Source organism: Anser cygnoides, chromosome 25 (assembly GCF_040182565.1).
Source record: "Anser cygnoides isolate HZ-2024a breed goose chromosome 25, Taihu_goose_T2T_genome, whole genome shotgun sequence".
Classification (NCBI taxonomy): domain Eukaryota; kingdom Metazoa; phylum Chordata; class Aves; order Anseriformes; family Anatidae; genus Anser; species Anser cygnoides.
In genome coordinates this window covers 1511411-1535431 of record NC_089897.1, presented here as the reverse complement: position 1 = coordinate 1535431, position 24021 = coordinate 1511411, and the positions used below count along the sequence as shown (strand labels likewise).

The following is a 24021-nucleotide window of genomic DNA, read 5'->3' as shown; positions in this document are numbered from 1 at the left end:
GCGTCACGGAGGGGCAGCTCCTTCCGTGGGACGGAAGAGAGCAGGCTGCAGGATGAGAGATGTGCTGGAAGGCTCCCCCGTCCCTGCTGCAGGTACCCTCTGCCGGGCTGAAGGATCCCCCGAATCGAGTCCCCACAGCCGGCTGAATTCGGCTCGGTGCCAGCTTCTCACGGCGGGCCAAGGGCTGGCCTGAGAGTCGAGGCCCCAGCACGTGTTACCTGCTCGTGCCGGGAGCCGTGATGGAGGAGCTCAGCCTCCAGGAGCTCGCCTCGTCCTTGTCCAAGCGCGGCTGTGAAAGGGGTTTCCCTTCTGGTGTGGGATGGGTGCAGGTGTAACCCGTATGCGTTACCTCTATTCCGCATCCCATCTTTCCCTTCTTTCTTTTCCAGCCTGCTCGCTTTTCCGTCGGTCTGACCAAAACAATGCGCTACATTTTAAAAAAAGGGACTGCTGGATGAGCGCTGTTTCTTGGCTCGGCTGCTCCCAATATATCAAACGCTGTTTTGTACATTCATCTTTAGAAAGTTCAGCTCTCTGCCAAGCAGCCTCAATCAGCCAGAGCAGCGCAGGACCTACGTCACAGCGCGGAGCAGCTCCGCTTCCAGAAATACAGAAATTCCCCATATTTTGGGGCGGCCCAGACGCAGACAGGGACGGCTGCATGCGGGAGAGCAGCTCTCCACGCAGGAGGAGAGGGCAGGGGACGGCCTGCCCCTCCGCACCTGCAGCTTTCTGCCATTCCCCCCACTGGATGTGGGAGCTGGGCCGTTGCACACCAAGTTTTCTGTCGGATCCGCCAGCTGGAGCGATTCACTCTGGCACGGCCCCACAAATACTCGAGTGTGTAACAGGGAACAAAAGCAGGGGAGGACAAGAGCACTGCTCTCAGCAGCTAACTGCTGGCCGAGCTCGGCTGTAGCCTTCAAATTTTCCTCCCAAGCGCCAAAACCCAGTCCTTAAACATCCCGCACCCAGATGAACTCTGCGTAGCTCCTGCCTTCCCAACACGCCGTGGTCTGGACACACTCAGACCTGCGGAGACGTTTCTCCAGTTTCGGGCTCGTGGACCAAAGGTACCTTATGGAAATGTCAGCATCTCGTTGCTCGAGTATCTCGTCTTCGTTTACTCACATAGCTGCGGGTTTGTGCCCGAAATTCCTCCACCCAGCTCAGCGGTAGGGTAACAAGGTGGGGCACCTGGCTCAAACAGCCCTCGGGGAGTCGCAAGCAGCTGCTTGGTCCGCTCCAGTCTCCCAAACACCCACTTCACCCAGACAACCACGGACAAATCCCTCTGCACGAACGCCCTGAACGCAGCTGCTACTTCCAGCATCAATAAAGCGAGCCCCGAAGTCCTCGAGGTGCGGACTTTTCAGGCCTGCACCTGGTGTTTTAACCCAGCCGTCAGCACTTGGCTCCAAGAGCTCCCGCGGGCACCCCGAGCACAAGCCGCCTTCTCAGTCCTCGGGCTCCTCACACCCCTGGAGCAGACTCTGGCCAGCCCCTGAGCCAGGCAGATCAGGGCATGAAAATAAGCAAACGCGTGCCGTGGATGCATTTTGCTGTCCCTCCTGTGATGGGGCAGAGCACAAGTCACGCAAGCACTGCTGATGCTGTAATAAAGCTCCTGGGCAGGAACGTGACCTAGCGATTGGGAGGACACCCGGGAGCCGTGCCACGTGCCTGCTCGGCTCTGCTCCTGCCCCAGCCTCTGCAGCACAAGGGGATGCTGCGATGATTTGGGTCCTGACACCTGCCAGCAGCTCTGACATCCTCAGCACAACCCGACCCGCCCGACATCCTCACACCACGTCTTAGCCCCCAGCCTCTCTCTGAGCATTTGGGGTAACCCGCGTGAACACGCGGGTGTTTCTGAAACCTGCTTGGTACTTCAAAAGGCTCCTGCTGAGCGGCTCTCACAGCAAAGCCGAAATTAGGCTGCTGCCCCCTCATCCTCTGCCTGCAATAATCAGGCTGGTGCTTCCCCAGAGAGCAAGTCCCGGGATGCCGACGGGCGCAGCACGTGGGCAAAGAGCAAGGGGAAGCGAAGAGCCGGCAGCATTCGCCCAGCCTGGACACCCGCCCACGTTACAGAGCCACCAGCAGCACGCTGACAAGTGGCAGAGCTCGGAGGCCCTGCCTGCCCCGGCAGCGAAGGCACTTGGCTCAGAGTTCGCCGAGATCCCTGTGCCCCGTGCCACGCTCGGAGCATTTTCCTCCGAGGCTGGGGCACTTCGATCGATGCCCACCTGCTGCTCACCCGCTCGGCTCAGCTCCTCCAGCCCTGCACAGCCCTGGTGCATCTCCCTGCAGCTCCTGAACATCTTTTCTGCCACCTGCACTCACCCAAACGGGGCTGCTGCCCTCGACGTGCTCCAAAACACCAGGCTGCACGCACCGTGGGTCAAGAAAGCAGCAGGGCCAGCCTCTCCCCGCGGGCTCGCACACAACACGATGCTCACGTGTGCTCCAGCCTGGGTGCGGCATAAAAGCCGAGCCTCCCCCTACAAAGGGAAACCCGCAGCACGAGCAGCTTCGTCGAGCAAAGCAGGGCGCTGTTGGTGTGGCCCGTCCGAGGTCAGGCAGCCAGCTCCCGGCGAGGAAACCCAGCCCTCCGCAGACACAAGGCTCATCGCAGAACCGCGCTGACCGAAGCGGCCAAGAAGATGTTCCGAAGCTGAATTAGAAGATCGCGCAGAAACAGAACGTTGAGGAGTCACTGCCAGTAATTGCAGCCTTCCTGAGTGAGTTAGAAAGCGCTCAGGGAGCGACGCACAAGAAAGCAGCGGCACACGCCTAACGCCCCTGGTGCTCATACTCGTAGCAGTACCAGCGCTCACGTACCTAATTACAGATCTGCCCTGCTTCAGTGCTTGCAAGCCGGGGTGCGAGACGGAAGGCAGTTTAAAACTGGGTGAGATGCTGTTACTCACCGCCCCGAGAAAAGCGAAAGGCCCGGCCGTGGTTTCTGCATTGCCCTGTTTTAAAGGAACGCACCAGGAGCAACTTCCTTTTTCTGGGGGAAGATAAGGAAGTATTTTATTTTGGGCGCACCTTCACACGGCCCTGGGAGCCTGGACCTTGGAGCCGAGCTGCTGCCCCCGCCACCACCTCAGGCGAACGCCGCAGGACTCGCCTCTTAGCCACGAGCCCTGTCCACGAACACACAACCCAGCAGCCTCAGCCCGACCTCCCGCGTGGCCGTTCCTCTCTTCCCAAGCTTCTCACCTCGTTTCCCCTCACACGAGGAGGTTGCTCCCGTTGGAGCCGCCGCCACCAGCCCCGCAGGGACAGAGCCGCAGCCCCGGCAGCTCCTTGCTGAGCAGCGCCCCGCTGCACCGCGGCGGGGGTGGAAGCGCGGAAGGCAGAGACGCCGCAGCCAGGTTTGGGACCCCTGGGAGAAGCTGCAGCGCTAACGAGCACGTCTTCAAGTCAGCCAGCTGCTCAAGGACGAACGCGAAACCCCAAATACGAAGCCCTCATTTTAAGTTTTCTTTTCTGCCGAGCTACAGCCCCATCCTTCCCCACACCAGACAGGCACAAAAAGTCCTAATTCACAGCCCGAGTTTCTCCTCGATACGCTTACAGAAGGCTACGTACACAACCTGTGGCTCAACAGCAGCCTCAGTTTCCCCTCCCATCAACAAAGGTCCACTCTTTTGACATCAATAGAGGAAAATAATCAGCTTTTTCTGCGGGGTTTGGCCGTAACACAATTCACCGCTCACTGCTACTGGCGAAACCTCCTGAGTGCAGCCTGAGCTTCCAGCCGCAGATTGTTTCCTTGCTTCCTGCCTCTAACTTCCCAAAGGAACGGCCAAACAAACAAACAAAAAAAATCAAAGTTGTGCAGCCTTGAGGCTGAAGCGCCCACTAAGACCCGAGGCGTGTTCCAGGCGGAGCGAATCCCCCGTGCACGCTGCCGGACGCACTCCGTAGCAGACGCCCAGGATCCCGACGGTTGAGCTACGCCGGCGGATCCAGAGGCTGCTTGCGAGGCTTGCTCCGAGCCACCCCAACCCCTGGCGAGCCACCACTTCTTCGTCAGCCCCACCAGCTGCCAAGGCAAAAGCCAGAACCCCACCTCCTTCCCCTCTCCTGCCTCTCCTGTTCGCTTTCCGCCGGGGTTTATTTCCCTGCCTAATATTTTTAGCGTTACACCGCAGTGCATCAGCCCCCTGGGGAGAGGCTTTATCTTTAATTCTACCTCTGCGCTCCCTCCTCATTTGACTTATCACCGTCTATCACGTCTTGCTTCCTGCTCACCTGCAGAAATCCCTGATTTCCTTAGGAGTTGGTGCACGTCTCGCAGCCGGAGGGCTCAGCTCGGTGATCTAAGCGGGAAGCACGCAAGCCTCAGACCCTGATACAGCTCACGTTTAAATCCTAACCAACACGGCGGGCAGCTAAGCTTTGCGACGAAGAGCACTTTTCACAGGATTTACTGCTGGGGGCACCTTCTGCGGCTTGTGGACCAGCAGAGAAATGGCACAGGATGATTTGTGTGTCTCAGGCCAGGCCGGTTCCCCAGCTCCACACATCTCTGGCCACGTGCGATAGCGGGAACCATCCTGCACCGGGCCTACAAGCAGGCATTTCCTCACCCAAAACTGTGGTTTCCTAACCCAAAACCGTGCTTTGGGGACATCTGAAATGCTGTAGGACTGCAGAGGAAAAGCAGGGCTCAGCGCCTCAGCAACCAAGATGGAATTTCGAGAGCGGGTTGTCCCTGCTACAGAACGGGAACCGAAACGCACGCCCACATCAGAGACCCGAAATCAGCCGGGGAAGGAAGCAGGGAGCTGCCAGCCCAGCCCAGCCTTCGCTGCCCCGTGCCTGGAACGAGCCCCGAGGGGCGGAGGACAGCTCCCAGCTCCTTATCAGGGGGATTTTTGTCCTTATTTAAGCACACCATCCCGATCATCAAAGCCGGCTCCAGAAGCGCCAGCCATCAAAATGACCGCACAAAAAGAGGAAGGCTGCCAAAAGCCGCCGGAGGAAGGGAAAACACAAAAGAGAAGCGACCCGGGGCAGGTCTCTCCACCCCGAGGGATGCGCAGGAAAGCCTTCGCTTCCCTCGCCCTGCGCATCCCCAACAGGGAGCACCCTTGCCGTCCTTCACAGACCCTCCTCCTGCCCCGCAGGCCGACGGCAGCTTTGCGGAGCGGCCGAGCGCGTGCCTCGCAGCGGCTTTTTGCAGGTGCCCGACCACGCAGCACTGTTTGGCTTGGCTGAGGCAGCTCAAGGCCGTTTTGCCAGAGGCTTGCGGCAGGACCTGCGTCTCTGCAGGGCTGCGGCGGCCCCACCGCTTCTAAATGCTTCCACGTTGCACCCTGAATTCTCTCCGATACAAAAGGAGTTCCTGCCCTGGATAGCTGGTTTGCCGTTTCTTCACCTGCCTGCACTGCCAGCACCTCCTGTAAGCGGCTTTCCTGCTCCGCCATCTCCTATGGAGTCGAGCACCAAGCGAAGCGCCTTAGCCTTCTCCACCAATTCACGTCTTCCATTAATCCTTCCACTTAATTAGCGCTGCAACTTTCTCTGGGCACACGTCCAGTCCGTATTTATTGTTTTTCATTTCGAAAATGCACCTAATCGCCGCCAGGAAAAAAAAATAATCACTGTACGGGAGTAAGACTTGAGAGCAAACCTTTCAACTTCGAAGTTCCTCCGAGGGCCTTCCCGACCCGCTGCGCGTCGGTGCCGCGCGGAGCGACGGCAGGGGCAGGAGGGCTGGCGGCACGCGGGCCGTTTTCTGCCGCCTCCCTCCCCGCCACCAGCCCCCGGTAATTCCCCGACCTCTGTCTTTGCATCGGGCGGCAGGCAGACGAAATTTCGCGTTCCCTCTTCCCAAGCCCTCGGAGTCATTGTGGAAGCAGCGCGGAAAGGCAGGGTTAGCGCTAATGAAACCCCGCGCCTGCTGCGCGGGACTCACTGCCCCTGGGAAGCAGGGCACGGTGGCAGGGCGCTCGGGGGGAGCGAGGACGGCAGCGGCGGGCTCAGCACTGGGGCAGGAGCCGATCCCACCCCGTGCAGGAAGGCAGGCCATGGCAGAGATGGGCGACGCGCGCGGACGACTGCACGCATTTCTTCCCCGACACCGAAAGCTGCTTTGAAACTCAAGTCTGGCTTTTTTCTCCTCTTTTTTTTGGTTGGTTTGTTGTTTTTTTTTTGGAAACTCGATCCCCGACGGAATCAGCAACACGCCATCTGTTGCTGCCGGGGCGAGGAGGCACCGAGGAGCGCGGCTGCTAACACGAGTTGCGCAGGCAGAGCTCGCGCGTCCCGGAGCCATCTCCTTGTCGCACCAGCACGCTCAGCAGTTTATTAGCGCTGCACGAGCCGTGCAGACTGAGGCAACGCCACAGAAACATGGGTTGCGAGCAGCGCCCAGCCTGTCCCAGACAAGCGCCAGGCTTCTCGCCGCAGGTCGATTCCGCGGCTGCTTCTACGAAAACCTTGTCGCTGTAAAACAAGCACGCGTCTCCTCGCGCGGAGTCACCCAACCCAACGGGAACGCACGACAAGCTAAAACGACAACCAGAAAGCCTCCCACTTGCCCCAAAGGCCCTTTTCCGCATCTAACACGCACCGTGAGCCCCGCCACCCCGGTCCTCAGAGGGTCCCTGGGTGCCGCCACCGTCCCCCCAACTCTCTCCCTGCGGCGAGCGAGCGCGGGCTGCCCTCGCCGCCGCTCCCCGGGGTTTACAACCGCCGCGCAGCCGGGTGCTGCGTGTGCAAACGCGGTGCAAAGGTCGGGATCCCCACGGGCACGGCAACCCTCGGAAGCCAAGGGCTGCTGCTGCAGATGCTGCATGGCAAGCCGGCGTGCGCGCGCTGCCACCACCCCCAGCACCACAAAAATCCCCGCTGCAACCACGCAAGGCACCTCACTGCAACAAGGGCAGAACAAGGATCTGCCACGGGAAGTCTGGGGGGGAATTGCCGTTGCAGTGCCAACCGGGAGGCGTTTCAGGCAGCCGAGTTAACGGACGCGACAGCTCCAAGCGACAGCCGTGGCACCCGCCACCCTTCGGGCACGCGCCCCCGCGGGACGCCGCATCTCCCCGCGGAAAGCCGCCCGGCCTCGGGCAGCCTGCCCGCTCCGCAGATCAGCCGGTGGCACGAGCGGTCGTCTTAGAAGAGGGGAAAAAAGGCCACCGTCATCACCGCACGTTGTCCGGGAGCGTGGCGGAGCTGTTAGAACAAGAGGTTGATAACACTCGTGGTGTGTATTTAACTCAGCTGACCCTCTCCACTTTATCTAAACAGCCCGCGAGTACATCCATCTTCTGGCGCAGACAAGGCTGGAGTGTTCGGAGCAATTTCCCACTCCAAACGAGGGCTCGGAGCGTTCGATATATTAAAAAAGACTGCGTTTTGGCCCGAGAGCACATCTGCGTTTCGGAGAAGCAAACGAAGGCACCGGGGAAGCGCGAGCTCCCCGTGTCGGCGCGTCTCAGCCATCCGGCTCGGCGTGCAGGAGCAGATTTCTGACACGGGTGTGCGAAAGGAAAAGCAAATTGGGCTACGAACAGGCGAGGGGCACGCTCCCAGACAGCGGGGCCACCCGGCGATGGTGTCGCTCAGAAACAGGCTGACATCTCCTCCTCCCGCCCCGCTGTAAACAAGTCGCGCGGGGAACAGGACCAGCCGCATTTCCAGCCGAAACGCGCCGGCGAGTGGTTTCCTTGGGAGATGCCGAAAAAAAGGGGAGGGGAAAGTGCTAACAACGGTGTAAGGGCTTCGAAAAGGAGCCAAGGACACGGCACGGCACTTCAAATGCTCCAGCAAAGGGCCGTGCCCCCACCTGCTGGCTCAGCACCCAGCACGGCTGCCCCCCGAGCGGCCGTCGGCGGCTGGGGAGCCGCGGCAGGGCAGCGTCACCGCAAGCGATGGAAATGGTTCAAAAAGGGCGAGCGTGCCCCAAAAAGGTCGCCTTGCCGGGCGCCCAGCTGCACGTCTGCCCCCAGAAATTCACCCGGCAGCTCTCCCTGCCGCGGGAAGCCATGCGCAGAGACAGCAGCCCCTGCCGGCACCCGCACCCCGAGGTCTGGACCCCGACGCGCCACGCTGTCCCAGTTACACCAGTCCGCAGCCACCGGCGGCGCCCAGCTGAGCCCCGGCCCCCCAGTGCAGGCAGCCTCACCTCCCACCCGCGGCCGCTCCTCATCTCGGGGCGAGCAGACCCCAGGGGCCCCGCTCCCAGCCCCTCCGGCGCCTCCTCCTCGTGCCCTCGGCCCCACAGGCAGCACCGTCCCCTATTCCCATCCCCTTCGCCCCTTCCCCTCAGCCCCACCCCCGGGGGCAGCAGCCCTCAGCCCCCCCGGCACTCGCAGCCCAGATCTGCGTCCCACGGGGCTCGGACGTCCCCTATCCCACAGCCTCCCACCCACACACCCCATCCCATGAGCGCGTCCCGAACCCACAGCCCCTACAGCTCCTCCCTGTCCCACAACCCCTGCCTCGAGCCCCCAGCACCCCATTACCCTCTGCCCCAGTCCCACATCCCCAGCCCCGGGTCCTACAATCCCCCAAAGCCCAGCCGATGCCTTCCAGCCCCACACCTCCTGCCCCAGGGTGTGGACATCCCTGCCCCAAGGGTACCTCACGGCCCCACAACACCCCAAAACCCACATTTCTTACCTCCCTCCCCATAAATCTCCCGCTGCACAGCCCTCCGGGTCTCCCGGCCCCATAAACACCGCCTGCGCCGTGCCCCTAAAGCTGTCCCCAGGCTGCACACCCCCGTTCCTTCTCCATGACCCTACAGCAGCCCCCTAACTCTAAATCCCCACAGCCCTCCGGTGGCCCTACAGGAGCCCCACGCACCCCCTAACTCTGAGCCCCCACAGCCCTCAATACCTCGCTCCCAGACCTGGAGCCCCCCAACCCCGTTCTCCCCACCTCTCTCCCCTCCCACCCCACAGCCCCTCTCACCCTTCACCCGCAGCCCCCTACAACCCCTCCACCCCCCGGCCCTACAAACGCTTCCCTTCCGCCCCAAACCCACTGCCCCTTTACCCGGGGCCCCCCCCCCATTCCCCCACTCCCGAGCCCAACGCCCCCAAACCCTCCCTAAGATCCCACCGGTCCCACACCGACCCCGGAGCCCCCCACAGCCCCCTAGAGCCCCTTATAGCAGACCACAGCCCCCCAGAGCCCCCCACACGGACCCCGCAGCCCCCTACAGCCGATTACAGCCCCCTATGTCCGACCACAGCCCCCTAAAGCCCCCCCACAGCCCCCTAGAGTCCCCTATAGCCGACCAGAGCCCCCCACAGCCCCCTAGAACCCTTCACACCGACCCCAGAGCCCCCCAGAGCCCCCTAAGCCCCCCATAGAGCCCCCCATAGAGCCCCCCCAGCCCCCCAGCCCCTCACCTCAGCAGGCTGGACAGCGGGTGCCCCACTCCTCCTCCTCCTCCTCCTCCGCCACCCCCGGAACCGCCACCACCACCGCCGCTGCTGCCGCCGCCACCTCCTCCTCCTCCTCCGCCACCTCCTCCTCCTCCTCCCCCGGAGCCGAAGCCGGAGCTGAGGCGCTTCCCCGAGAGCAGCTTCTCCACGGCGGGCAGGTTCCCGGTGCGGGCGGCCTCCAGCAGCTCCTGCTCCTTCCCCATCGCCCGGCCCGGCCCGGCCCGGCCCGGCCGCCGCCTGCCCCCGCCCCCCGCGGCCCTTCCGGGGCGGGGCCGGGCCGGGGGCGGGGGCTGCGGGGCTGAGGGGAGGCCCCGCCCGCCGCGGCCAGGTGCTGCCCCCGGCCTCGCTTGGGTTTTTTTTTTCTTTTTTGTCGTTTTTTTTTTTTTGTGTGTGAAATCCTGCGGTCGTTAAAGCTGGGAAAGCGCTCCGGGGTCATCTGGTCCAACCCCCCCCCCCCACCAGTGTCACCCCCTGAGCCCTGTCCCCAAGCACCACAGCCAACCTCTCCTTGAGCACCCCCAGGGACGGTGACTCCCCCACCTCCCTGGGCAACCCGTCCCAACGCCTGACCGCTCTTTCTGAGCAGAAATGTCTCCTCATTTCCCACCCGAACCTCCCCTGGCACAACTTGAGGCCGTTCCCTCTGGCCCTATCCCTGGTTACCTGTGAGACAACACCGACCCCCAGCTCCCCACACCTTCCTTTCAGGGAGCTGCAGAGAGCAGTGAGCTCTGCCCTGAGCCTCCTCTTCTCCAGACCAAACCCCCCCAGTTCCCTCAGCCGCTGCTCACAGGACTTGTGCCCCAGGCCCTTCACCAGCCTCGCAGCCCTGCTCTGGACGCGCTCCAAGGCCTCCGTGTCCTTCTGGTAGTGAGGGGCCCCAAACTGAACACAGTACTCAAGGTGCTGCCTCACCAGAGCGGAGGACAGGGGAACGATCACCTCCCCGCTCCTGCTGGTTACACCATTCCCAACACAAGGCCAGGATGCCGTCGGGGTCCATTTTGTGTGTTAATGCAAAGCAGGGGGTGAAAAGGGGGTGCCTGGGGCTGGGCCCAGGGCTCCAAACCCCACGGGTGTTGGCTGAGGGGGGGGGAGCCAAGAGGACCCCGCTGGGGGCATGGACCCCCCTGGGGGGCTTCGTCCTGGGACCGTGCAGCTGTGAACCACCTGGGGACCCGCTGCTGTGCCGGGGGGTGACCGAGCACAGCCGGAGGGGCTCGGAAGGCACTTCTTGGCTGGGGGGACCACGGACCACCGCCATGGGTAGCCCAGGGAGGCTGGGAACCTCCTCCTCTGCAGACACCCACCCTGCAGCAGGGCTCGGAGCGGGGATCCCAGAGGGTCCCCGGCCATGCTGTGACCCTGGGGGGATCAGTGTGACACCGAGGGGGACACTGTGTGTTGCCCCCACTCACAGTCAGCCTGCAGGGGGCAGGGGCTGCCCCCCAACGAGCGCCAAGAAGGACATGGAGGCCCTGGAACTTGTCCAGAGAAGGGCTGTGAAGCTGGTTGAAGGGCCTGGAGCACAAGTCCTGTGAGGAGCGGCTGAGGGCACTGGGGGTGTTGGGGCTGGGGAAGAGGAGGCTCAGGGGAGACCTCACTGCTCTCTGCCTGAAAGGAAGGTGTGGGGAGCTGGGGGTCGGCCTCTTCTCACAGGTAACTGTGACAGGACCAGAGGGAACGGCCTCCAGTTGTACCAGGGGAGGTTCAGGTGGGAAATGAGGAGACATTTCTGCTCAGAAAGAGCGGTCAGGCGTTGGGACGGGTTGCCCAGGGAGGTGGGGGAGTCACCGTCCCTGGGGGTGCTCAAGGAGAGGTCGGACGTGGTGCCTGGGGACATGGTTCTGTGGTGACGGTGGTAGGGGGTGGTTGGACCAGGTGATCTCGGAGGGCTTCTCCAACCCTAATCATTCTACGAAAAGAGCCCAAAGTCTCCGCTGCCCCCCAACGAGCACCAAAATAGCCCAAAGCCTCCGGGGTCGGGGGCCCCGCTTCACTCCGTGCCAGGACACCGCCACCCGGGGGGGTGGCACAGGAGCAGCCCCCGGCCCCTCGCAGCCTCCCCCGCGGCCTCTCCCCCCCCGCCGAGCCCGGCCTCCGGCCTCGTCGCCGTGGCGACAGCGCCCCCCCCGCCATGGCCCCCTCCTCCCCTCAGCCTCCGTCATCGGCAGGCGCCGCCGCGGAGGCCATGGCGGAGGCCGGCGAGCAGGGCCGGGAAGAGCCCGCGGCCGCCACCCGCGAGGAGCCCGCGCCCGCCGCCTCGTCCCCGTCCGGGGATGGGGCGGAGGCCGCGGAGGACGCGGCGGTGGCGGCGGAGGGCGACGGGGGAGAGGCCGGCGGGGCCGGGGAGCCCAAGGCGGAGGCGCTGGACGGGGAGGTGAGGCCCGGAGGGGTGTGGGGGAGCTCGGCGGGGAGGGGAGGCCGCGGCCTCCGAGCTGAGCCCCGCGCTCCGTCCGCCCCCCGGCCAGGTGAGGAGCGCGGAGGCGGAGGCCGTGGACGGGGAGGACCCGAGCCTGCAGCCCTCGGCGGCCAAGAAGGTGAAGCTGGAGCTGAAGGAGAGGAAGGAGAAGAAGCACAAAGTGGACGAGGACGAGATCCAGAAGATGCAGTGAGTGCGCCCCGGGGGGAGGCCGGTGCTCGGGGGGCACCGGGCTGGGAGCGGAGGCTGTGCGAGGACGGGGCCGGGAGCCCGCTGTCAGCGGTGCCCGCCGCCCCCTCCCAGGCCCTGCCGTTCTGCGGCACCAACCTCAGCGCGGTGGGAGCGCTGCCGTTCCCTCCCCGGCTCCGTTTTGTACTGCCGGAGCCTTAGGAGGGCTGAAAGGAAAGAGCTCCAGACCGTTTTTTGCTGTCAGTGATTAATTCTCTCCGCTCCAGGATACTGGTCTCCTCCTTTTCCGAAGAACAGCTGAATCGCTACGAGATGTATCGCCGCTCTGCTTTCCCCAAAGCTGCTATTAAACGGGTACGGCTTCAAGAACGCTTCGCCACAGGGGAAAGCTGAGCAAAGCAAACGGGCTGAGCCCTGCAGAGCCCAGCCCCGGTCACAGCCAGGATCGCACAGGGGGGCTCCTTGGCTTGTGCAGGCCGTGGGTGCACCCTCCTCTCCCCCTGTGTCTCAGCCTTTGTGGCCGAGAGCGTTGTCCTTAGACCTGCTTTTATCCAATTACGTCCTAGCTCAGTGCGCTCGTGTGGCTTATGCAGTTTAAATAGGAGCTTGTCTTAAACGAAAGTGGTTTGGGGGGCCATGAGGCAACAGGAAAAAGTTAGTACAGGTTTGCAGCTAGGTAAGGGCGTGCTAAAAATGTTGATAGCCAGCACATGCCCAAAGCTATTAGACCTTGCTCTAAAGATCAATTACTGCTGTTCCAGCTCACTTTGGTAGCTGATGGTTGGTACTGGACAGGCTTAACTGCTAAATATGATTTAAAACATTTCAATGCTGCTGTGTGTACGTCGTTCAACTGACTGCTTCTTCTTGGCTTGTCCAGCTGATCCAGTCCATCACCGGCACCTCGGTCTCTCAGAACGTGGTTATCGCCATGTCGGGCATTTCCAAGGTCTTCGTTGGAGAGGTGGTGGAAGAAGGTGAGTGCAATATGTTATTGGTGAGTAAAAAGATAAGAACGCAGTGAAAATCCAGCGCTTAAAGGAGAGCAGGAAGACAAGAAACAAGACTGGACATTTTGTGGCTTTCTGTCCAGGTCTCTTGCTTCACTTGCTATCCTGCAGGGCTCTGGTGCTTTTAGCAGCGGTAGAAGGCTACTGTTAAGAATGGAGGGGAAGTGTGGTGGTGTCCATATTCCACTTTAATCCTATTAATATAAGTGCCTGTCAGTCAGCAGAGACTGGTGACTACTGGCCTTTTTTTTTTATCTTCTCTGGAGAAGGTAACTTAGAAGTTGTTGCTACATGTCAGCCTGTGAGCAGGCTGCAGCAGGGTAATAAAGATCTCTCGTTAATACTGCTGTGGGCATATTCAGCTTAGAAGAGCAACGCGTTATTTAAGCCTCTTAACCTGCAAGATTCTTTGTTGCTGCGATGAGCTGAGATCTCTTTGGGACACCCTGTGAAGGCTGACCCAGCTGCAGACCTGTCTTTGCTCTGCTTGTGCCTGGGGAGGAGAGGGTTCTTGTTTCTCAGGCCAACCAGTTAGCGCAGACTTGTCGCACAAAACATGCAGCCTGCATGATGTGGCTTTGGCACTTTTGCTGTTTCTGACCGTCTCTCCAGCTCCGCGTGTTGCCAGAGGCGGTCTAGATAAGCAGTTTCACTGCTACAGTTAATTGCTGCGTGTCCTTGACAGGAGACATGAGTGATATTTACCAGAATGGACAGAAAAGAAACTGATCTTCGAGTCCATTGTAGGCTGTACCCTCCCATCGCTGCTGTGCACATAGCACCCAGTCTAGGGATGGTTTTAAAGTAGCAGGTTCAAGATCATGAGGCCTTGTCGAGTTTGTGCGCGACTTAAAGTAGCTTATTCCACAGCAGCTGGAGTGTCTTTAAAAAGCAGTATTAATGGTATTAATGCCTCTAGGACTGACTTTTCTTTTAGTCAGAGAAACAGAGAAAGCAGTTTTGTTCTTGTGTATTAACATGAGCTGTAAAGCCCGAACAAAAATGTTACCTGCTGCCTTTGCTACTGAAGCTCAACCAGTAGGAGGCTTTTCAGATCTCAGCTGTTAGGAGACCAGCTAAGCTGAGCTGTCCTGCTCACGTGAACTCTTGTTTTTTGTTTAGCTCTGGATGTGTGTGAGAAGTGGGGGGAGCTGCCACCCCTGCAGCCTAAACACATGCGAGAGGCTGTCAGGAGGCTCAAGTCACGAGGACAGATCCCAAATTCCAAGTACAAAAAGATCATCTTCCACTGAAGCGTCCCAAGAGCAGCAAGAGAAGACAGGCATTAAAGGAAGCTTCCAGCTGTGCTCCTCAGGGCAGTTGCAGCAGAGCCACGAGACTGGAGCGCTCCCAGCCTCTCTTGCTGCCTGCAGTCTTCTCCAAGAGCCTGCACCAAAACACTCTCAGTTCAACTTGTTTTTAAGTAACTTCAGCGTCAAGGTTTACGGGGCTTGTTTGCAGTTTACAAAACAGACATTAACGCTCTCAACGTGGCTCATGGGGTAAAAGAAGCGCTGCAGCCGAAGTTCAGCAGGCGCAGTTACCCCGTCGGCCTTACCCTGGTGGGAGAGGCTCCCCTTCCAGGAGCCTACAAGCAGCACGTCGTGCACAGGCTCTTAGCAGCGTGCAGAAACGAGCAGAAGCCAAATCCCCGGCCGGGCGCCTCAGGGGCTTTGCTCCAGCAGACTGGGGAAATGAACGTTCAGCTTCTTCGGCGTACTTCCCCACCAGGATCATACCTTCTGCTGGCACAGACGTGGCGGTATCTCTGTACAGAAATGTGGTTTTTTTTTGTACATTAAACTTGTTGTTATATTCTTAGTCTTGCTGGGACAGCAAATACTAATTGTGTAATGGTGTTTTTGTGATTCAAAGTAGGGAGAGCGCACTGTGATCTGCCTCAACCAACCCCAACATGTTCACCAAGCTTCATGCCTCCGGCATGTGGTGTTCCATTAGCACAAGCAAGGGAATACATGCTGAAAGCTGATGCTTCTCAAGTCAGCGCTCAGCTGTTCTGCCCAAAGCCAGTTTTATGGAGCTGCCTGGAAAACAAACCAGTCAGGAACGTGAAGAGGGAGGAAAAGAGAAAAAAAAAAAAACACACATGAGCCTGTAAGGAGGTTAACAAGTTTAATTTCTTTTCGTGGTTCATAGAACCAATAAATGCATGAGTGGAAATATACTGCAACAAAGTCCCAATACTGCCTAAAATTCAAGTTCAGACTTGTACATTACCCACCTGTACACAGAGTATTCCCCTTGGAGCACACTTCTAACTAATGTAAAAGATGCTGAGGCCATGTGCTCTTCCTAGGGTAACTGTAGGAGAGTTACACCAAGGATTAAGTTGGCTCTCATCGTAACAGAGTCCTTAAATACAAGACTCTAAAAAGTAAACTTTGCTAATCATCATCAGTGGAGTTTTTGTCCTCCCCTAGGCCTTATAGAAAGGAAGAGGATTTTGTTTTACAGTACTTGTCACTGGTACTTAAAACAGAAAACAAGGGAAGTGCTTGAATTCTCACACAGAACTGGCTGACTTGAGATGCTGGAGCAAGAAACTGAACAACTTGGCCCAGCTCTGACCAGCCTGCACCCACGGGCGTGTGAGTGGTTCTACGACACTGCAAGTAGGCACCGCAGCTGAGAGTCCCCTTTTCACCCTACCCATTTCCTAAGCGGGCTGGAGATGAAGCCTGACCCCTACTCAACCAAAAAGTCATGAGATGTGAAAGAAGAAAGAAACCTCCCATTTTCAAGCAGTTAGTGACTAAAAAGTAATACCATCACATTCCACCTAAGGCAAGCATTCTTGTATTTCTTGCTTCACACAGAAAGGGGGAGCAAGCACAGAGGCGCATAGGTTTGAGTGAATAAAGTTCAAGTTCTGCTTATGTGGGCTTTGTGCAGTTCGTAATGGTACTTGGAGCTCTCTGCATACAGGTTTTCGCAGCACGGCTGTAGATGCATGGATGCTTTGTTACCTCCTTGCTCTCAGCTCTGAGAGCTCCTCACAGCATCTCGTTTTAGTGCAGCAGGTAACTTGCACTTCTAAGCCTCTGCTTTTACTTCTGAATTCTGCGCACGAGGCAGTACTGGTGAAAGAAATGCCCACTGATGCTTAGAAAGTTAAAGTGCATTTTCCTCTCGAGAACAGGCCTGACAGGCTGCTCTGGGACGTTTTCCATCACAGGCAGCAACACAAATCCAACTTGTCAGAGGCTGCACTGAGCAGGGGATGGGTCACAGAACGTGCTCCAGAGAAAACAGCAAGGCTGTCTAACAGGACCGAGGAGGAGTGGTCCCCCTCCTGGGGAGGAGGGAAAGCAAACTTGCGAAAGGCACAGCAGCATCCAAACTTCACATCCAGCCCAGGCAGAGCGGGTGGGGAGCGCAAGCACCCCGCGCATCACAGCAGAGCCTTCGGCTCCCGTGCTTCTGCCAAAGGCAAACCCTCCTCCTCCTAAATCATTCGTGGCCGCCTCCTTCCAGGGTTTCTAGAAGGAAGGCCAGGCGTTTGCTGCCACTGTCACATCTGGCTGTAGGCACCGGTCAGTCAGATCTTGGCAGGCAAAGGCAGCAGAAGTACCGGACTCCAGCAGTACGGTCTGCCCCAAGGCTGCTCAAACCTAGCGGACAAGGACTGAACTCCAACAAACGTCATTCGAGGCTACCTTCGGTCTAACGGAGTCACACACTGAATGAGGAGGATGATCTTAACAGTGACGGTGGTTTCAATCACCCTCTGTCTCTTACCTGCTCTTTTTTCGGAGTGAAAGCTAACAGAAGCAAGGCATTCACTCTTGGTTCTCTGCAAACCACAGGCAGCAGTGCCTCCACACCTAACCCAGCACGGTAAATACGTCCCTGTTCCCCTAGAGCTAGAGAAGAACTAAAATGATCTCAGGAGTGTCTGTTAAAGGGAACTGTTCAACAGCTCCAGAGTTAGGCAAAGGGACAAGTATGTAACAGGCAGGAAAACCAAACCCAGCTCCTGCGTCATTTGCTTTCTCTTGCACAGCTCCCAGTCCTCAGCTGATCACAGCTTGTCAGTCAGAGGCTGTTCCTTGCACAGTGAGCAGGATTAAAACCTGACGTTACTTGAGCTGGACTAATGGAGTAATGCTTACACAGGAAAAAAATAGAAAAATCCATTAGAATAAAGTTTTGTGTAGTGTTCATCTTTAAAAAAAATAAAGAGGGGTTACTCAACTTTTCTAGACAGATTGTTTTCATCTGATTAATACAGGAGAATTGCACGGGATCTGTCACCTCTGCTAGCACACAGTGCGGGGCAATCGCTACTGTTTGACATGCACTAAGAAGCACGTGCATCGGAAATCGTGCCTCCACACAAACACCAAAGGCATCTGGAAAAATCCAAATCCAAGCTTGAAATATGATAAAATCAAACAAACTCTGCATACAGTAAAGATGCTGCGTGTAACAGGGGAAGGAACGGGCATCCATCCATAACGTAGATGGGCTAGAAGTTTCACCATTCCCTGTTAGAGCAGATTCTCCTCTGTAACAGCTTTTCCCTTCACGACCGCCCTTTTCAGCTGCTTCTTTGCTCAGCGCACAGACCACGCACTACCTGGCCTAGCAGAGCAAAGAAACCTCGCAGCGGTTTGCCTCTCGGAGTGGATTTGATTCTCACACTTCATAAATGACATTTCCTTTTTTCAAACTAGTGCTTGTTTCCTGTTTTTCTAGTGTTTTCCTTTTTTTTTTTTCCCTCCACACTTTCAAATGCAGTTTCTTTATAAATGAGATCGATCTCTGTTTGACCACAGAGACTTCTCCAAGGAAGCTGCTTCACGAAAGGTGAGAACACAAACGGTGCTCAACAAACAGCGACTGTTTCGTCTCCATCCCACAGCGAGCGGTTCACAGCGTCAGCCTCCACCCAGAGGGACCTGGCCAGCACCCTTCTCCTGGCCCACGCACCTGCATCCCTGCTAAAAGACATTTAAGACTGGGTATGAGCTCAGTGCTATTAAAAATACATGACCCTGTAGGAACGCAGACAGCTCTCTCTCTGTGCGGCCAGTGCTGCTTTCCCTCTCTCCACTGGTGAAACTCCAGCACGCAAGGGTTTGAGGACAATGCACAGCCCAAAGGAAATGCCTAGGGCTTCTCCCTCCATGACTTAGCCAGCTTCCTTCACCCCGATTCTTTGACTGTAAAATTAAAGGAAGGTTAAACAGTGCTTTGTAATGAAACAGTGAATTCCTCCGTGCTTCTGCATCCACAAAGCCAAATACTGCAGGATTGAGAATGAACTAGGCCAAGTCTAATATGCTCCTGATTCTGTCCTGACATGACAAATTACTGGTGGAAAAAGAAAACTGAAGAAATTTCTTTACTATCCTGGCCCTGCTCTTGAGGGGATGATGAGCTGTAGCCCCCTTCCTCCACCAGGAGGAAATCCCCTCTGCATCTCCCACACCCGCTGACCTAAGTCTGTCTCTGCCAACACACGAGCTTTCACATCAGAGCTCTGAGCAACGTTTTCTGCCATACCTATTCCCTGTCACTCCTTGATGGGGTGAAGTCAGCTGTCCTCCTTTTGCTGTGTTCTTTAGCACGCGTGGGTGGGCAAGAACACCAAGAGGAAGGCTGAAAGAAGCAGAACCCCTGCATCAACCATCTCTAGATGGGAGACGAGGGCTGAAAGCAAGCTGTCACTACCACTGCATGGACGGAGAGACGTGGGGTCCCCGCACCAGCTTCTGACCTCGTGTTTGTAGACCGAGCACTGCCCTGGGTCAGCGACAGATGGTAGCACCGTATCGCCAGGACAGAGGAAAGCGGCAGCAAGCGGTAAATCCCCCTGGTTCCTTCGGTGTTGCTCAGCCATGCTTTTCGTCCTTTCTCCCGGTTTCAAGTGTATTTTGCAGTCACAGTCGGTTTCCATTCTCTGAGATGATCAGTCTGCAGGAGGTTGACCCGTTTAGCAGCAAGGTAATCAAACCAGCCGCCTTAGTGCTGGTGGTGGGCTCCACTCCTCCCGAGCAGCTGCAGCCTGCACCTTCGCTGTCAGAGCTGGAAGAGGGGATTGTATTTCCTAATTTCCTGCAGAAGGCGAGCCTTGTCCATGTTGGCTTCTGCAAGGGCTATTTTCATGGTCTGAAGTTCCCTTTGCAGCTCTGGCAGGTCCTTTAGCTATGGGAGACAAAGAGAAAAAACAGATCAGGAGTTCCCAAAAGTAAGGAGCAGGGCAGAGCCAGCGACACTGATCTGCTCAAAGAGGAATACCAAAGCAGGAGCTTTGCAGGTGAGATAAACTGCATGGTACAACCACACAGAGCTCACCAACAAGGTGACCCAGGCTGATTTGCAGAAGTAAGTACTTGCTAACTGGTGCCTGCAGACTTCTATACCTGTCACTGGCGTCAGCTCAGGCTATCTAATGACTCAGGCTGCCAGCAATGGCTACCTAATGACTTTTTCCAGGACTTCCCTTCTCTTTTCTAGCCATAGGAACAAGACTTGCAGTGGGCAAGGTTTTTTCCTGCAAAGCAGCTAGCTGATTGGGGCTGAAAGTGACTATACAAAGAAAGCAGAGTGAAAACAGGGCTCTGGTCTGCATTCTTTGTTTTACATGGGGGCCTGATACACCTATTCGGGTTTGCTTAAATTAAAATGACAGCTGGAGCATGCAGATGCTTGGCATTCCTGCTTCTTGCCTCCATGAACAAAGGTAATTCTGTCCTCACACACTGCCAGAGCAGCTTCATGCTACAGGACAGGATTTTCCTTGGCAACTCTCAGAAATATTTTTACTCAAGAGTTTAGCCTTGCATTTAGTCCTAAGAAGTTCAAAAATATCAGAAAATAAACTGATGCTAAGCTACTGTAATGATTACATGCTCCAGTTCTGGTCAGGGCCCTGACACTACAAAACAAGCAGAAGAGGAAGTCTCTGCACTAAACGGAAAAGAGAAAGATGAGGAATGAAGTGGTGTGTTACCAATTAATGAACAGAATCCAAAAGTCCCAGTCCAGTTCTGTATCCAGTTAGTCCCACTGCACCTTCAATATATATTTGTCCATAGCAATTGATCAATTTATCAAGTAGACTTTACATCAGACAGGAATTGTAAGTAAAGAATACTGGGTATTTTAAAATAAGCCACTTATCTGAACTCCAAATTTATGGATCAAAATACAAAGAAAGTTTAAACTGAACAGCAAAAACTTTAGGTGACCTGAAGCTCTCCCTGGCTGTAAGCCTTACTCTTCTCTGACAAAAGCTCTCTTTGTGGGAATTTCATGATTCCTGTTTTTGCTAACAACGAATTGAACACAGCAGAAAGACAGAGCCACCCAGGAAAACAACAGGTTTCTGAAATGGAACAGCAGAGATTACACACTTGGCAGGGCATTCGTATTTCTCAGAATGCCTGCAAAGGGAGGTACAGCCTGCTTTGTGTGCACTCCCTATCTGCAGCACACCACGCCTACCGGTAACTGCAAATACATGAAGACAAAGGACAATTTTCCAGCCTCCTGCCAGCTAACTAGTTGTCTAGACAGCAAGAGGCAGCAGTGACTCACCTGCAGTCCACGCACTCCTCCTGGGGGTGCTGCCAAGACACACTCTGCTGGGGCCTTCTGGTCTTGAACAACTGGTTCAGGTTTTTCCAGTCCCAGTGAGTCCTCCCCTCCTGGAGCTGCAAAGAAGCACAGGAAACATTCAGGTGTGGGTATTAATACGGCAGGGTTCTTAGGACAAAAACAAAAGCTTTAACATTCTTTTTGTTTGTTTTAAACAGGAAAAAAAAAATCCCACCCACATTTTAAAATGGAGAAGCTAAAACAAGGGAAGAAGCAGTAATCTGTCCTGACTGTGTGAGCTCGAGGAAACGCCAAGCATGAATTCAGGCTGCTAGTTCACTGTTTTAGATATTAACGGGTTCTGCCCAAGGTATCAAATTTTCTGTCCAAACAATACAACAAAAGCAGCAAGAACCAGAGAGGTAGGGCTGCCTGCACCCACAGATTAATACTGCAGAGCAACCAAAGGACCTGGGTGCTTGCACTGAAGACAGAAGATTATTTGTGCATTCTGGCAGGAGTGACCTCAAAGGTCAGAATTAGGGACCGCTCACACACCAGAGCCCATCGTTCCCAGCACGACGATCACATTTCAGTTCCAGTCTCCTCTAGCGGCAGGCACAGCAGAGCACCCTACCTCCAGCAAGGCCTGGGAGGTGCTGGGGGAGAATAAATGGGGTTCCTGACATTGCTGACCTGATAGATAGAAAACCCCATCATCTCTGCGCTTCACGACGATGTGATCCACTGCCAAGGTGATAGGAACAGGGCCAGGGGAGGTAGGGTATACCCGAGGGCTGTCATCCTGGAAAAAAGAAAAGAAAAAAAAAGTAGAGAAGAGATTAACTGTTGTGAAAGCTCTGGTGGTCTTACAAAGGGCTCCCCTTGCCCCCAGCCTTCACAGGAGTAACGTTACCAGCTGGCAGCACTGCCAGAGCTCATCGAGGTCACCCACCATATGGGAAAGCCTGGCTTTAGAAACAGGGCATGGGGAAGGCCCTCACACAGACCACAACAAAGCTCTGTCATATCCATGATAAAGGCTAAGGAGAGCCCATCTTCCTTAGCACTACTCTCACAGTTGTCCTGTGAATTCCTGAAGCAAAAACCTACCAAAATAAAGCCAATATCCCTAAGCCTGAAGGTTTTTATGCTGCTGTCTGGCCACACTAGCTCCTGGTTGTCTGTGGAGCAAACACAGTGCTTTCAGAAGAACTTCTGACAGTTTTCTCCCCTTCTAAATATCAGCCAGCTATTATATGCTGTTTTGTTTTCCATCCATAATTCTTTTAATTCTTACAAAAAAGGTCAAATAATTCTTATTTCACACAAGCACTTGGGAGAAGAGGCATTTAATTCTCTTTCCTTTGAGTCTGCAAACAGATCATCAACACAGCTGAGGAGAGAACCTGAAGGTCAGGCTCCCATTCCTCGACAACCTGAGCACTCAACAACCCCTCTGCGTTACTCATTTATCTATAAGGCAATTTTTAGAAACCAAATAAAACACAGTCAGGAAAACAGGACCTCTACAGAGGCCCGTGGCCATCCCACCGCATCCTTACCCAAGCAGAATCTTGCACGTGAGCTCTGCTCAGGATACCACCTTGGTTCCCCATATACTCACCTTCAGCGTGATTTTGGCATCCACAACTTCTATCTCCATGGGGATCACCTCGGGGATTATTTCATCCTCCAGAAAAGGGCCGAGGTTGGTGAGGAAGGACATGAAGAGCTCTGCTCTGTAACTGTGGACCAGCATATGAAGGAAGCCATTCTGAACAGCAAGTGGTGAGTGCACAGCGGCGTTAGGTCCTACTTCGAGACGCAAACACACTTCTGGCTGGGTCTTACTGGCTTCAGGGACTGAAGGCTTCTCCACACCTGTATCTCCTACAGTCAGAGCAGAAAGGCCTCATTGCAGAACACCAGTAGGAAGATGTAAGGTCAAAATAAGTATTTTGAAAAGCCCTTTACCGTCCAGACACAGAACAGAGTCAGGTTCACAACGGCAGCAGTCTAAAGCCACCTTCCACATGAAAGAAGTCCAGGTTTCAAAAACTGGAGTTCACATCACAGAAACTACCACCAGGACCAGACTCTTTAAGCCCCCGGAGCCAGCATTCTCTCCCCAACTCAGCACATCTAAAAGTAGCCTTCATCTTGCACCTACACGAGTTGGCCAAAAACTCACCACTCAGTTCTCCAGAGCTGGTCAGTCCTCAACACTACCTAAACCTTGTATTCATTTTGCCCCCTTGTGGCTCTAGACAGCATTGATAAGGAGAAATAACAGTCCAACAACTCCTGCTCATGCTTTCACTTAAAGTTTTGGGTTACAGTTGTGGTTTTGTGTTTTTTGTTTTCATTTGTTTTAAATTTGAACATACCCGGGGGAAGTACCCTGTCCCAGAAGTATCATGCTCAGGGCAGGAATAACCTCAGGGTTTCCCTAGGTAGCTTTGTTCCTCTTTTCATTTATTTTATGCATCCTAGCAGGAAAAAAAAATTCCCAACCAAGGATTAGAGTTTCACTGTGCCAGATATCATCTAGCTTGACTGTGTAGGTATTTTGGGAGCTTCATGAACACTGAAATATCAGTTAAAATGAAAGACACCTTGAGAGCGGCCAGTTATCAAAGTGTGGTTACAAAAGCCAGACTCTTACCCACATAGCCACGCAAGTACTGCCACATTCCAACGTTGTTCAGTTGCTCTGGGACCACCTTCATTACTTGTACAGCAACAGACAAATCGTCACCTCGTGCCTCTATTCCACAGTTCACCTCATTCATCTTCAGCACCAGGACTGACACCTGAAACAGCAAGTGACAAGCTCACTCATTACACCACCACCACACGGTTCACTTCGAGGTTCTCTTAGAGGCAGTATTACAGCGAGGAGGAACAAAACTCTGACCAGCTGAAGGCTGGGCTCCTCTCCGCTCTGTGAAGTCGAGCTGTTTATTTCAGGAGACACTGCACCCTCATCCTCTGCCATCAGGCTTGCTCTACTGCCCGTGTTGTTGTGGGCCTGAAGGAGGTGCCCTGGGGGAAGAGGGTCCAGGCTGGGCTCTGAAATGGAAGAGCATTGACAACATTGTTGACAACAACAACAGCTTGATTGTGGTTTTTTTTTTTCGTTTTTTTTTTTCTGGTTTTAAGCAGTCCTGATCTCAGTATCTGCCTGACTCTCATGACTTACCAGCTTACACCAACCTCCAGGGAACTCTCTCCAGCTCCTTAGATGAATTTAAGCAATGTGTAGCTGAAATGTGCAACGTGCAGTGCACCCTACTTCTAACCATCCCCCAATAATCCCTTCTCAAACACTATGGACTGTCCACCCACCTGCATATATCTGTGGTTCTTGCTCTAGTATGGCCAAATAAATGCCTTAGAACACCACTGTGAT

General features: G+C 55.7%; 3 protein-coding genes across 16 annotated transcripts in view; 1 reads left to right on the top strand and 2 right to left on the bottom strand.

Moving 5' to 3' along the window:
- The window catches only part of ANKS1A (ankyrin repeat and sterile alpha motif domain containing 1A), a 106682-nt gene extending 97019 nt beyond the window's left edge, over positions 1-9663 (bottom strand). For 6 of the 13 annotated variants that reach the window (XM_066982811.1, XM_066982813.1, XM_066982814.1 and 3 more), the window contains exon 1: positions 9384-9663. In XM_066982811.1, coding sequence (XP_066838912.1) covers positions 9384-9622 — 239 coding nt within the window. In that variant the 5' untranslated portion in view covers positions 9623-9663. The remainder of the gene's footprint in view (positions 1-9383) is intronic. The other 7 variants (XM_066982818.1, XM_066982820.1, XM_066982821.1 and 4 more) reach the window with 3 other exon arrangements.
- Positions 9664-11577: 1914 nt separating this feature from the next.
- TAF11 (TATA-box binding protein associated factor 11) lies at positions 11578-14886 on the top strand. The gene is made up of 5 exons (XM_048071060.2): positions 11578-11799; positions 11891-12030; positions 12297-12384; positions 12911-13007; positions 14163-14886. The coding sequence occupies exons 1-5, from the start codon at positions 11611-11613 to the stop codon at positions 14291-14293; spliced, it is 645 nt and encodes a 214-aa protein (XP_047927017.1). The 5' UTR covers positions 11578-11610; the 3' UTR covers positions 14294-14886.
- A 273-nt stretch (positions 14887-15159) lies between these two features.
- BLTP3A (bridge-like lipid transfer protein family member 3A) overlaps positions 15160-24021 on the bottom strand; it is a 34899-nt gene continuing 26037 nt past the window's right edge. For both annotated transcript variants that reach the window (XM_048071059.2, XM_048071058.2), the window contains exons 16-21: positions 23527-23681; positions 23275-23422; positions 22234-22499; positions 21303-21411; positions 20607-20722; positions 15160-19211 (exon numbers count right to left, since the gene is read on the bottom strand). In XM_048071059.2, coding sequence (XP_047927016.1) covers positions 19086-19211; positions 20607-20722; positions 21303-21411; positions 22234-22499; positions 23275-23422; positions 23527-23681 — 920 coding nt within the window. In that variant the 3' untranslated portion in view covers positions 15160-19085. The remainder of the gene's footprint in view (positions 19212-20606; positions 20723-21302; positions 21412-22233; positions 22500-23274; positions 23423-23526; positions 23682-24021) is intronic.